The sequence below is a fragment of the Ciona intestinalis genome, chromosome 3, assembly GCF_000224145.3.
Source record: "Ciona intestinalis chromosome 3, KH, whole genome shotgun sequence".
Classification (NCBI taxonomy): domain Eukaryota; kingdom Metazoa; phylum Chordata; class Ascidiacea; order Phlebobranchia; family Cionidae; genus Ciona; species Ciona intestinalis.
In genome coordinates this window covers 994,743-1,009,486 of record NC_020168.2, presented here as the reverse complement: position 1 = coordinate 1,009,486, position 14,744 = coordinate 994,743, and the positions used below count along the sequence as shown (strand labels likewise).

Sequence of the window (14,744 nt, the reverse complement as noted above, 5' to 3'; positions counted from 1 at the left end):
TTGGGTAATACCACGAATTAGTACTATCAGTACTATCATTCCTTTACTAATTGACAACAATTAAATAAAATATAATAAAACACACGAGAAGTTATTTAGCGATCCGCACAACACGTGACTTCAATAGGATGAGTCAAAGTTAGTATAGATATAGACCTATACTAACTTTGGGATGAGTCTGTTTGCAGCTTTGACAGAAAAAAAAGTTGTTGTACCATCTAATAAAAGGCCATCCCTTTTGTAAACCGTACAGGTAACCACGTGGCCTATTGTTTTTTATACTTCCGTTTTGGTCTCGTTTGTTTGAAACTCGGACTTGTTCGGTCACGTTTTCTTTTTATTTATTTTCTGACTGCTGTAGTATATACAACCTTTGTCGAAAGCTGCATTTGCAGTCAGTTTCTTATCAGTTACATTTTATTCTTCTAGCGACGCCAACAATACAGATCGTGAAATATGTTTTGTATAATATTTATCCCCGGAACTTTTTTCAGCCGGTACGTATTTATTAAAGCTCATATTATATTTGGTCTGAGTGTCTCAGCGCATGCGCAATAGCGCCCGATACAAATATATCAACCGGGATGGAAAGTACCTATATCACGACACCGAAAAACGACAGTCGTTAAAACACGGATATTCATACACCTCGCGTCAGCTTACGAGTTACCAAGTCCAAGTGTATGTTACTTTGTAGAACTGTAGATGATTATTTTTTATGGGGGGCTGATAATTTGACAACCCACTAGTGACCACTGGGTTGAAGCAATCGGCGTTAGGTGTCTTGCCAAAGGACACATATACGCTCACAATGGTAGCAACGATGAGTCTTAAACCCATTGCCTCTGGGTTCGAGGCAGGTTTGCTAACCAATTGTGCTACGCGCTGCTGGACAGTTAATACCCATTAACCGCGATATGTAACTTGGGTTCGGTTTATTTCCGTTCTTCATGCTGTCCCGAAACGAATAATATTGCAACCGGTCAGTCTGACTGCCAAACTCGGCTAGTGATATCAGTTGATATCTTTTTTTATTATTATAGCGATAAATTAATACAAACAATGGCAACTATGCGGAAGCAATCCACAAGTACACAGTTCAGGTGGTTGCACCCCACTTAAAGAAGTGTGTGGACGTTCGCCCACATATTTAAATATATTGAAATCAGGTGGTTTCGCTTGGATTCTAGACCGGTATATACAGAATCGTGCACACAATAATAAACAATTCACAAGAAGGTCAGTAATACCAAATAAATGGTAGCCTACCTTAAGTGAAAACTAAAGGGCCTCTGGACCCTTGCACAAATCCAGTTTTCAACTTTATACCAGAAATCCTTAACTTTCGGGCAATAATAAAACGCGTGTAATAAGGTTTCTATTTCTATTTTGCATGAAACGCATCGGTCAGCGTCTTTAAATCCCAATTTGAAAAGTTTTTCATTTGTTACAATAGCGTGGTTTTGTAATTTTATTTGAAAAAAATCTTAATTTTGTTTCCAACGTGCAAAAATAATTGTTCATGTAAACTTTTTTCCAGTCGCCTATGTTCCCAATCATTGCACCATTTTTGCGTCCTCCGACGCCGCAACAATGCTTCGGTACATCGAGCTTGTCGAATTTAATTCTCCTAGGCCATTTAACAATTGTTGCACCCTACTGGTGCTGTTGTTCTCTATCACAATATTGCCTGTGTCCCAGCTTTCAGGTATAGATTTAATGAGTTCGTTATAGCGTTCGTAGTCGCTCTTATTATCTTTAACGTTGTATTTTGTAACAATTTCAGTATAGCTCATATAGTTTCCCCCTTCATTTATTAGTTGATTATAATTTACTATGCCGACATTTGCAAACTCTTGAATGAGAAAGGAATGAGATCGGTATTTAATTTTCGCGTTTAACCACAATGTTCGCGAGCTATTAATTTTCTCCCCCAGTGCACCACAGTCATATATCCCAGAGCCATAGAAATACCGAGTAGTCCAACCCATTGTTACGTAAAACACAAATTGAACGGCAATTTGGGTCCAAAATAACACAGTAGGCATAGGGAAAATGTATGTTTTTCGGTAAATTACAGAAAAACTTGGGCCTAAAAACAAATTTAAAGGTTGAAAAATGTAAAAAACATGTGTTATTTGTTTTCTGTGTCAAAAAAAGTCAAAAATTAGAATTAGAAGCGGTTGATTTGCGACATTTTAGTCATTTAATGCGGCTAAATTTATACATTTTTTCTAAAAAATGTTTGGTAAAGTAAATAGAAGCTGTTTTTCACCTTCCCACAATAGGAAAACACAAACAAAACTTAACAAGTTCGTTTGAACCCATTGTCAAAGTCACCAATTTTGCTCTGTTTTGGACACACATAGACGGCAGTTGGACTACTCGGTGTTTATACGACTCTGATATATCCGTTTGAGCGTTAGTAAAGTGGTTCGGAGCGCTCGGATATCAGTTGATATCTATGTTCTTTGGGCACAACATGTGGCGCACCGCGACACTTAGCGGAATATTGTACATCTAAAACGTTTTAAAACGATTTTTTGCGCATTTGAGGTAAATGTAAAGGTTATGATAAGTTCAGCCAAGTTTAATGTTTAGGCCATAGTCTTAATTAAAAATACACTGTGCTATACACTTTACTTCTGTTTTTAAACTATTTATATATATATTGGTAAAAACGGTAAAAACCTATGTGGTAAAATGGTAAAACTGTACTATAATCTGTTTCGTTTTTGATAGATTAAAACTTTATATATACCTGTGTATTAACAAGTACTAGTTAAATAAAGTTTCAATAAAGATTTAAAACATGGCGGATGCCTCGGCACGATCGTTGCAATATGAATACAAAGCAAATTCGAACTTGGTGTTACAAGCTGATCGATCTTTGATTGATCGGCGACCAAGAGATGAACCAACTGGAGAAGTCCTTACACTGCAGGTAATTTTTGTTATGTCTAGATAGACTCAGAAATAAAACACATTTCCTCATATTGTATTTTTGGGCACTAGTGGAGAATGCTCCGGTACATGGCAGATGGCAGAATAGGCGGGTCCCTTTAATTGTGCATGTCCGCTATGGCAACTATATGTCTGCTATGTCAACAATATTCACTATGTCGGTAATTCTTAAGCTGGTAGCCACCTAAAATTTTGATTTTAATATGTTCCTTCACTTCCTTGGGCCTCACTGAAACCCGCTGTCTAATTTAAAAAAAACAAACTCGGGCGTACGTGTCAAAAATTAACTTTGAAAATGCGCCAAAACGTGCTGCGCTACTGTATTTTCCACACAAGCCGTCATGAATTAAACAAAGGTTAGATTACCGGTCATAGAATGCGCATTGGTGCGTTTGATTTCTACATTACAGATTACGTAATTTTAGGGGTTATTGGTTGGGATTTTGGGCTTAAGGGTTAGAGAATAGGGTTAAGGTTTTTACTAGCATAAAACAGTGCGAAAAAACAAAGCTATAACGTCGCGTAACATATTTAATATATAGCAAATAAAGTCAAGCGCTCGGCCGAGCAAAGTCAAAAGCTCGGCCGAGCTTATGACGTCATCAAGGAGAAAGGGGTACGAGAATACGTTCTTTTTTGGACGAAAAGCTTCGCTGATTAAAATCATTTAGAACACGTGGTTTGCGGTGAAAGAGAAGACGTAATGCAGCACTTTGTATTATTTCAATATAAAAAAGTTTAGGAATTTATGGTTCTTCATTAAAAATCAGTCTAATCAGATACGAAACATTGGGCGCTTTTGTACGATACCGACTGTAATTCGAGACAGGCAAATTAGCGCTGACGTTGGGATTCGTGATGTCTCGCCCGGCCACGCGTCTTTTAAATCGTCGGCATATTGCGATCTACTTTTATACGAGTCTCCAGTGCTGCATTATTATGAAACAAAGTTTGACTTGAGCGGCGGAGTAAACAATTTCAGGCTGTGTTTAAAATAGTTCAGCCAATAGCGCTGACATCCTAAATATTTAAAATAGGCAAATAGATATATCTTATACTTTAACAAACACAAATTATTTACACATAACTTATTATATTTTTCGTAGGGTAAGCTGACTGAAATTAAAATGGGAGATCGTGCTCAAAGAACGAAACCTCCACAAATGGAAGAGCGAAAAGCAAAACGAAGAAAGCGTGACGAAGATGAAAAGTTTCAAGCAAATCTTCGTGGTAGAAGTTTGCTCTCGGACGGTGTGGATGAAATGGTTGGGATTGTTTACAAACCTCGTACGAAAGAAACCCGGGAAACCTATGAGATTCTACTCAGTTTCATACAAGCTGCGATTGGTGATCAACCCAGAGATATCTTATGTGGTGCGGCTGATGAGGTCATTGCTGTGTTGAAACAAGAAAAGTCAAGAGACAAGGAAAGAAGAAATGAAATTCAGCTTCTACTTGGTCAACTAGAAGACTCTCGTTATCATGTCTTGGTAAATTTAGGTAAGTTTTAATCAATTACTATTAGGGATGTGCAAGTCTAGCCTGCATGCTACTGCTTTAATGTTAAACGCAGGAGCGAAAAATATAAAAAACAAATAGAGTGAAGCAAATAAAAGATAACCAACAACCAGCATTGCTTTCTCTTTAATTTTTTTTATTTGAATTAAGAGTGCCCAGTGTTTCCTTATTTGATTTTTTATAAAAAGTAAAATTTTTTGAAACTTTTTCCAATAAAAATTTCCGAAACTGTTTTTATTAAAAATAAAAATTTCCGAAACTTTTTTTATGAAAAATAAAAACTGTATAGCCACCTAGGGTAGCAATTCACTAGGGATGTGCTGAAGTTGGAAAAGCTTGGGTTCCAGTCGGAAGGCGTTGCTAGTCAAAATACTACAGAACACGTGGTTTGCGGTTAAAGAGACATGTAATTTTCAATAAAAAGTATTTAATTAAAAAGTATTTATAACTGTTGCAGCCAGTGGTGCAACCAGCACGTTCAAAAAGGGTCTGTCATACAGATAAAAAACATCGTTATCTCTGAAGCGATATAAACGCTTTAGATATTGGTCTTGCACACTAATATATCTATTCTACTTTATGCGGTAAATTAAGACTAATATTACATTGTTTATACTAAATTAGAAACGTCTTTTTAATAAATGAAACATTGGTGTAAGTTTTACGCATGTCCATCGTGAATAATGTAACGATTATTTACGTCAGAATACCTTTGGTAAACCATTACGATTGTTACATCACAAACGAAATTGTTGGAAAACAATCGCGTTTTACTCGCTTCCGTACGATCTGTAGTTTGTGTATAAAATTTTTGTTTTTGATGATTAGTTTAAATGCAGGTAAATCACGATTATGTGAATTTTAATTGGTGCTAATATAATAGCGAGAAGCGACGCTGTCAGTAAATTGGAACTAACAGAGATTGTAATATGATAATACTAAGTATCGTCCCAGTCGAGCTTGGACAGAAGCCAAAAAACATTGTTTGTTGGCACCGCACGAGAACCGGAGTTTCGTTATGTAATTTTTCACGAGAATAAGTTCACAACGATTGCTTCGTTTGTTAGGTGTGGAATGTATGCTACCGCACGCGTCTTCCTTTATTTTCTAATTTCTACGCCGGTGCAGAGCGTAAACATGTGACGCTCATACACGATGTTTTGATCTCGTGGTTGGTTGGAACAACTTGGAAGTGGGAACATTCTTCCCGATTGTTATATTATGAAACGCCCTAATTTGTAGTTATGTTGTTATAGGACAAGTGACATAACAATTAAATGAAACAGGTTCCAATTCCTAGCGAAATAAAGTAATATTGAATGCGTGTTTTAGCACTTTCTGTCTGGGTGCGTGTTTGCGGAAATGGGGTGTGTCATTACAACAAAACAGCCCCCATGGTTGCAGCAGTTTATTTATTTCATTATAAAAAAAAGTTTAAGAGTTATTAACTTTTTATTTAAAATCAGATACAGTAACATTGCGTGCTCGTGTAATTTAACACCGGCTGTAATTCGATACGGGCAAGTTGGCTGATGTTGCGATACGTTACTTGCGAGAGAGCAAATTCACAACGAATGAAAAATAATTAAGAAGAAAGCTACGCTGACTATTCTCGTTATCTCTTGGTAGCTTCACGTGTTTTTCATTTTCAATATTTTTCGCTCTCGCGTGCAACATTATAGCAAATGCATAAGGCTCGATTTCAGCCGAGCGCCGAAAAAGGTGATGCTTGGGCCAGAGCTTTTAAATTCAGACTCGGCTCGGCACATCCTAACAATTCACACTTTGATAATTTACATCATAATGACGATTCACACATGAAATATTTAGCTAACAGATGTTTGAATACTGGTTGAACGTTTCTTTTTCAAGGCTTGCGATCAAGCATTTTAAAAATCTAAAATATTAGTGAAGTTACCCGGACAGAGTAATTACGATACCCGGCCGACTCCAAATACCACGAAAACGTTGATACTCGACTGGGCAATTGGACCGGGATTCGCCCCGGTGCATCCCTATTAGTTTTTGCCCCTTCGTGCAGCAATATAGCAATAGCATAGGAGTTGGCTTGGGCCCCCTACGAAGACCCTATAAATGATTTTTTTAGCAATATCTTGAAAACGGTTAATGCTTTTTTAGTGAAATTTTCTGTATAGATGATATAAAGGTCAAGTTTTTAAATTAAAATTATGTAGAAGGTTACTTTGTGATTTAAACTGATGTTATTCTTTAACAGGAAGAAAAATCACTGACTTTGGTGCTGAAAGTGACTTAAAAGCAACGGATGAAAATATTGATGAAACGTATGGAGTTAATGTTCAGTTCGAATCTGATGATGAAGATGGTGATGATAATAAGTACGGGGAAGTCCGTGAAGCTTCGGATGTTGAAGATGAAGTGGAAGAAGGAGTTGAAGCAAATGTTGATACGGTTGTGTCCGCTAATCTTACAAATGAAGCTGGTGGTATTAATGTGGCTAAAAATAAAGATCTTCATCCTAGAGATATCGATGCTTACTGGCTGCAAAGAAATTTAAGTAAGGTGTATGATGATGCTATTGTTTCTCAGCAGAAAGCAGAAGAAGTATTGGAAATTCTTAAGACAGCTGGGGATGACCTTCAGTGTGAAAACCAGCTTGTTCATCTGCTTGGATTTAATCAGTTTAACTTTATTAAGACTTTACGACTTCATAGGCAGATGATTTTGTATTGTACCTTGCTTGCTAGTGCTCAAAGTCTTGATGCAAAACAAGAAATTGAGAAAAAAATGGAAAGTGAAGCTGACCTCAAAATGATCTTGGAGCAACTTCACGACACTGAAAAAGAAGATATTATCCGTGAAGAGCAAGATCGAAGGGAAAGACTCCGACGTTCGAAAGTTGATGCGGATTTGAAAGCAACTGATGCAGAAAATGTGAAAAGTGAAGATGTTTATCAACCAAGTCAGAAATCTATTGATCTTGAAGATCTTGAGTTTAACCAAGGTTCCCATTTAATGGCGAATAAGAAATGTCAGTTGCCAGATGGTTCCTATCGAAAGCAAAGAAAAGGATATGAAGAAGTATATGTACCTGCTTTAAAACCAAAACCATTTAAAAATAAGGAAAAACTTGTTAGCATTGAAAGTTTGCCTAAATATGCTCAAAATGCTTTTGAGGGGTTCAAATCACTAAACAGGGTGCAAAGCAAGCTTGCAGACACAGCTTTAAACAGTGATGAAAATATTTTGCTTTGTGCTCCAACTGGTGCAGGAAAAACCAACGTTGCACTTCTGTGCATGTTAAAGGAGATAGGAAAACATATCAACGTGGATGGATCAATAAAACTGGATAACTTTAAAGTGATTTACATCGCTCCGATGAAGTCTTTGGTTCAAGAGATGGTTGGAAGCTTTGGAAAGAGACTTGCCAACTACGGTGTTAAAGTCGCTGAGCTCACTGGTGACCATCAGTTGTGTAAGGAAGAAATAAATGCGACTCAGGTTATCATATGCACCCCTGAGAAGTGGGACATCATTACACGTAAAGGAGGTGAAAGAACATACACTCAGTTGGTTCGTTTGATAATCATGGATGAAATACATATGCTGCATGATAGTCGTGGCCCTGTTCTTGAATCAATTGTTGCACGAACAATCAGATCAATTGAAACCACCCAGGAAGATGTGAGGTTGGTTGGATTGTCAGCTACGCTACCAAACTATGAAGATGTTGCTACTTTCCTCCGTGTTGATCCAGCAAAAGGTTTATTTTACTTTGACAATAGCTTTCGCCCCGTTCCCCTCGAACAACATTACATTGGTATCACTGAAAAGAAACCAATGAAGAGATTCCAAGTTATGAATGAAATTGTTTATGAGAAAGTGGTTGACAATGCAGGCAGAAACCAGGTTTTGATTTTTGTTCATTCCCGTAAAGAAACTGGTAAAACTGCCAGAGCAATCCGGGATATGTGTATTGATAACGACACATTGGGGCAGTTCTTAAGAGAAGGTTCAGCATCAACTGAAGTTTTACGTACAGAAGCTGAACAAGTTAAGAATATGGAATTGAAAGATCTTCTGCCATACGGGTTTGCCATTCATCATGCTGGTATGACTCGTGTTGACAGAACGCTTGTTGAAGATTTGTTTGCGGATCGACACATACAAGTTTTAGTTTCCACATCTACCTTGGCATGGGGCGTCAACTTACCTGCTCACACTGTTATAATAAAAGGAACACAAGTGTATAACCCTGAAAAGGGTCGATGGGTTGAACTTGGTGCATTGGATGTTTTACAAATGATGGGTAGGGCAGGTCGACCACAGTATGATACTAAAGGTGAAGGTGTCCTGATAACTACACACAATGAGCTTCAATATTATTTGTCTCTTTTGAATCAACAGTTACCTGTTGAAAGTCAAATGATCTCCTGTCTCCCCGATGCTTTGAATGCTGAGATAGTGCTTGGGAATGTACAGAATATAAAAGATGCTGTTAATTGGTTGGGTTACACATACCTTTATATTCGTGCACTGAGACAACCATCACTGTATGGAGTGGAATCACCAGAAGACGATCCGATGCTTCAACAACGAAGAATTGATTTAGCTCATGCAGCTGTCACAATGCTGGCCAAGAACAACTTAGTGAAATATGACAGAAAATCTGGTCAGCTGCAAGTTACTGATCTTGGACGAATTGCAAGTCATTATTACTGTACAAATGAAAGTATGGCCACATACAATCAACTTCTAAAACCAACATTGAGCGAAATTGAGTTGTTCCGCGTATTTTCTCTTTCATCTGAATTTAAATATATCACTGTCAGGGAAGAAGAAAAATTAGAGTTGAACAAACTTTTGGAAAGAGTGCCGATTCCTATTAAAGAAAGCATTGAGGAAGCTTCAGCCAAAGTCAATGTGCTACTACAAGCTTACATATCCCAACTTAAATTAGAAGGATTTGCTTTAATGGCGGATATGGTTTATGTCACGCAAAGTGCAGGAAGACTTATCCGTGCTTTGTATGAAATTGTTCTTTATCGAGGTTGGGCTCAGCTTGCAGATAAATGCCTCTCACTGAGTAAGATGATTAACCGAAGAATGTGGCAGTCAATGACCCCACTGCGGCAATTTAAAAAAGTCCCAGATGAAGTTGTGAAGAAAATTGAAAAGAAAAATTTTCCATGGGAACGGTTTTATGATTTGGGTCATAATGAGATTGGAGAGTTAATTCGGATGCCAAAGATGGGAAAACTTCTTCATAGGTTAATTCATCAGTTTCCCAAGATGGAATTATCAGTCCATGTTCAACCTATCACCAGATCAACCTTACGAGTGGAATTGACGATCACACCAGATTTTCAATGGGATGAAAAGATTCATGGGAACTCTGAGGGATTCTATATATTTGTGGAAGATGTTGATGGTGAAGTAGTCTTGCATCATGAGTTCTTTCTTTTAAAAAGCAAATATGCATCTGATGAGCATGTTGTCAACTTCTTTGTTCCGGTGTTCGAGCCTCTTCCTCCTCAACATTTCATCAGGATCATATCGGATCGATGGATCGGATCAGAAACCCAACTTCCAGTTTCATTCAGACATCTCATCTTGCCAGAGAAGTATCCGCCACCAACCGAGCTTCTTGACTTGCAACCTCTTCCTATTAGTGCACTAAGAAACTCAGAATACGAAGCCCTATATGAGAATGACTTTCCTTGTTTTAACCCAATTCAAACACAAGTTTTTAACGCAATCTACAATGGAGATGAAAATGTATTCGTTGGAGCTCCTACTGGTAGCGGGAAAACGGTTTGTGCTGAATTTGCTTTGCTGCATGCGTTGAATCTTGACCCTGATTCAAGGTGCGTTTATGTCACACCCGTCGAAGCTGTTGCTGATTTAATTTACAAAGACTGGCGTAAAAAGTTTGAAGTCAGTTTGGGGAAACGAGTTGTCCTGTTAACAGGAGAAACAAGCACGGATCTTCGTTTAATATCAAGAGCATCAATCATCATCGCTACTTCAGAGAGATGGGATGTTATTTCTCGACGATGGAAGCAACGGAAGAATGTTCACACTGTATCGCTCTTCATTGTTGATGAAATTCATTTGATTGGAGGGGAGAGTGGACCTGAACTTGAGGTTGTTTGTTCTCGAATGCGGTACATCGCATCCCAGCTTGATAAGAATATTCGAATCATTGCACTTGGATCTTCGTTGGCAAATGCTAAAGATGTCGCTCAGTGGTTAGGATGTACAAACATGCATACATTCAATTTTCATCCAAATGTACGACCAGTGCCGCTTGAACTTCACATTCAAGGGTTCAACATCAGCCACACTCAGTCAAGACTTCTCAGCATGGCAAAACCTGTTTACAACGCTATAACAAAGCACTCACCAAAGCAAGCCTGCATTATATTTGTGCCTTCCAGAAAGCAGTGTAAGCTTACTGCAGTTGATATTTTAACTTATACTGCAGCAGATGCCTCGGCACAGAGGTTTCTTCACTGCAATGAATCGGAGTTAGGTGCTTATTTGGAACATGTTAAGGATGCTACGTTGAAAGAAACACTGAGCAATGGAGTTGCTTATTTACACGATGGTTCAACTGAGTTGGAACGTACTGTTGTGGAACAACTGTTTTCTTCAGGTGCAGTTCAAGTGCTTGTTGCTTCCCGTAGTTTGTGCTGGGGATTAAATCTCGCCGCTCATTTGGTTGTGATCATGGATACCCAGCATTACAATGGCAAGATTCATGCATATGTTGATTACCCTGTGACAGATATATTGCAGATGATTGGCCGTGCCAATCGACCATTAAAGGACGAAGAGGGAAAATGTGTGATTATGTGTCAAAGCTCAAAAAAAGACTTTTTCAAGAAGTTTGTTTACGAGCCACTGCCAGTAGAATCCCACCTTGACCACTGCTTGCATGATCACTTTAATGCAGAGATTGTCACCAAAATTATTGAAAACAAACAAGATGCTGTTGATTACTTGACCTGGACTTTCCTTTACAGAAGAATGAGTCAAAATCCAAACTATTACAACTTGCAGGGTGTCTCGCATCGACATTTATCTGACAGTTTATCTGAATTGGTAGAGAATACTTTAGCTGATCTTGAGCAATCAAAATGCATTTCAATTGAAGATGAAATGGATATCACTCCGCTAAATTTGGCTATGATTGCCGCTTACTATTACATTAATTACACCACAATTGAGTTATTCAGCATGTCTCTCAATGCAAAAACAAAGATACGTGGTTTGATTGAGATCATTAGTAACGCTGCAGAATATGAGAGCATCCCTATTCGACACCATGAAGACAGCACACTGAAACAACTTTTACCAAAAGTTCAGCACAAGCCACAAAACCTAAGGTTTACTGATCCACATATTAAAACCAACCTCTTGATCCAAGCTCATCTTTCAAGACTTCAGTTACCAGCAGAACTACAATCTGACACCGAACAAATACTTGGAAAAGCTATCCGATTAATACAAGCCTGTGTTGATGTATTGTCTTCAAATGGCTGGCTTTCTCCAGCTCTTGCTGCAATGGAGCTTGCACAGATGGTAACACAAGCAATGTGGAGTCGAGATTCCTATTTAAAACAACTGCCACACTTCAGTGCCGACCTCATTAAACAATGCACTCAAAAGGTAACAATTTTATATTGTATTCATAAAATTAAGAAATTTAGGTATTTATTTTATTAGCTTATTTGTTTTACTGCTATAAAATTTCATAATTGCCAGTATTATGCTGACAGGAGATGTAACTTTACAGACTATGAAATACTAAAGTATAGCCAGAGACTAAAAATATATCCACACATTCAACTCCACTTACATAACATAAACAACAAAATAAAGAAAATGTTTGTTTACTGCAGGAGATTGAAAGCGTGTTCGATATTCTTGAGATGGAAGATTCAGATCGAAGTCAACTCCTCAAGATGAATGAGTCGCAGATGGCAGATGTTGCGAGGTTTTGCAACAGGTTCCCAAACATTGAACTGAATTATGAAGTTCAATCTGAAGATGATCTGCACGCTGGCACCCCCGTGGTCATTAATGTTGTGTTAGAAAGGGAAGATGAAGTAGCTGGTCCAGTGATCGCTCCATTCTTTCCACAGAAGCGTGAAGAAGGTTGGTGGGTGGTGGTGGGTGACCCGAAGACAAACAGCCTTATTTCAATCAAACGACTTACACTTCAACAAAAAGCAAAAGTGAAATTAGATTTCATTCCTCCTTCTGCTGGTTCACATTCCTATACTTTATATTTCATGAGTGATGCTTACATGGGATGTGACCAGGAGTATAAACTTCTACTTAACGTGCGAGAATCTGCTGGTGAAAGTAGTGCCAGTGATTCTGATTAAAATTATTAGTTTTTAATCTGCATTATTCGTTTTTTTTTTTTCGCTAAATGGGATTTGCTAGCTAAAATATGTCAATTTATAATGTACATATCTAAAATTCAGTTTTACCAAATTATGAACTGCTGTGTACCAGTTTTTTGATTAGTTAGCTAACTTTATGCGATGGTAATTTCAATCATACACATGGTAAATTGTATATACTCAAACCAATTGATTGTATATAATTAAAACACAAGTTGTAAACTGCTTTGTCAACCTATCTCAACCTACTATATCTTTCCGCGCGGATATTTTACATTTAATGGTCTATTTTCTATTTGAGTAAGGTTGTAAGGTACATACAAAGGTTGCGGTAGAGCTGTGCTTACAAATCCAAACACTGAACTACTAAGAAATCCATCTATTAACCAAAATTCACAAGGAACTTAAACTTTCGCGTCTTACCCTGTGTTTTCTCAAAAAGGGGAAAATTTGGTGTGCGAATTGCTAAATAACTCCTCATGGGTTTATAAAATTTGTGTCTTCAATAACGGTAGCAAAGATTTAGACATATTTTAAACGAAACGACAGATAATAGCGACAAAACAACAGTTGTTAAAACATGCCTACAGTAAAAAAACATATTTACATTTAATTGGGGAAAAATAAAATAAAAATAAAGGGGGCTTAACGTCTTCATCGATTCTGTTTGGTTTGTAATATAGCCAATTCTGACATTTAGGCAATAAAAAGTTTTTATTAACATAACTTTGGTAAGTGCCCATACGTATTGTTAGAAATATATATATAAACTTGCATAAAAAGTTTATTTTTCTACAACTGTAAACTAAAAAAAAAAAAATAACAAGAGAGCCAAGTTCTAATGAGTGATCACGTATAAAACTAATTAGCCTATTATTAATTAACCCTTTTACTGCAACGGCCGACCAAGGTCCCGTCATAATCAGAAGTAGTTAACCGAAATGGAGCAGTAGATACATTGCATTTATACATGTATCATAACTCATAAAAACCTATGATGTATGAGGATTGAGTGATTGGTAAAGAATATATATGTGTAAATACGCTTTGTACAACTCCTGTTTCTGTATGTGTTGCCTTGTAAACTTACACCGGTTAAGGTGTGTTCACATTACGTGCGGTAAAAGCGCTAGCGATGGGAGAGAGCGATTATCGGCCGATAAAGTATTTACAAACAAATTTAAAATCGCCTGGTAGGCTATCCTGTTCTGTTTGGCGAGAAGCTGGAAATCACATGTATTCGTTTTTGCGTAAATATGCGATTAAAATAGAGGAAAATGCCCGGAAAAGAACGTAATTTCGTTACAGCATATCCTTGGCGTATCACAAAAATAAACAAGAGATCACAGATCTGATGCATGAGCACGGTATAAACTAATTAGCATAGTATTAATTAACCCTATCACTACAATGGTCGAATGAAATCGATCATAAACAAACCAAAAGTAACCAACAAAGCGGGTTTAAGTCGCCATTGATGACTGTGGAGCAGTAGATAGAATGCATTTATTCGTGTATTATAACTCATTAAACTTAAGGCGTAAGGATTGAAGTTTGGTAAACAATATGTGTAAATAGGCTTTGTACAACTCCTGTACCATGTGTTGACATGTAAACTTACACTATAGTTAACCTTGTCGTCGCTTAAAGACGTTTTTGTGAATTTGGATAAACCGTAAAAAGTTAATATTATTCATATTGTGGCGGCTGCATAATGATTTATTGCGAGCAGTAAACTAAAAGATCGAAGAAACGAGAGACGCGGTGTTTATACCAAAGATAACGATAAGAAAAAGGCACTCGTCTACGCTTCGGTGCCCACACGCTAATTGTGCGGTTTTAAATCTGAAAATTTAGTCTAAAAAT

At 37.4% G+C, this 14,744-nt stretch overlaps 1 protein-coding gene across 1 annotated transcript; it reads left to right on the top strand.

Annotated features, from left to right (window-relative positions):
* Positions 1-2,746: 2,746 nt before the first annotated feature.
* LOC100176960 (U5 small nuclear ribonucleoprotein 200 kDa helicase) lies at positions 2,747-13,095 on the top strand. Its single transcript, XM_009859603.3, has 4 exons — positions 2,747-2,944; positions 4,071-4,464; positions 6,719-12,135; positions 12,369-13,095. Exons 1-4 carry the CDS (start codon positions 2,813-2,815, stop codon positions 12,855-12,857), a joined length of 6,432 nt encoding a protein of 2,143 aa, XP_009857905.1. The 5' UTR covers positions 2,747-2,812; the 3' UTR covers positions 12,858-13,095.
* The last annotated feature ends 1,649 nt before the right edge of the window (positions 13,096-14,744 follow it).

What these genes read in the sequence shown, in the direction of transcription:
- LOC100176960 (XM_009859603.3), top strand. Translation starts at nt 2,813, where the DNA reads ATGGCGGATGCCTCGGCACGATCGTTGCAATATGAATACAAAGCAAAT. An exon ending in GAGAAGTCCTTACACTGCAG is followed by an intron (nt 2,945 to 4,070) that starts GTAATTTTTGTT and finishes TATTTTTCGTAG; the next exon opens with GGTAAGCTGACTGAAATTAA. An exon ending in TTAAACAATGCACTCAAAAG is followed by an intron (nt 12,136 to 12,368) that starts GTAACAATTTTA and finishes TGTTTACTGCAG; the next exon opens with GAGATTGAAAGCGTGTTCGA.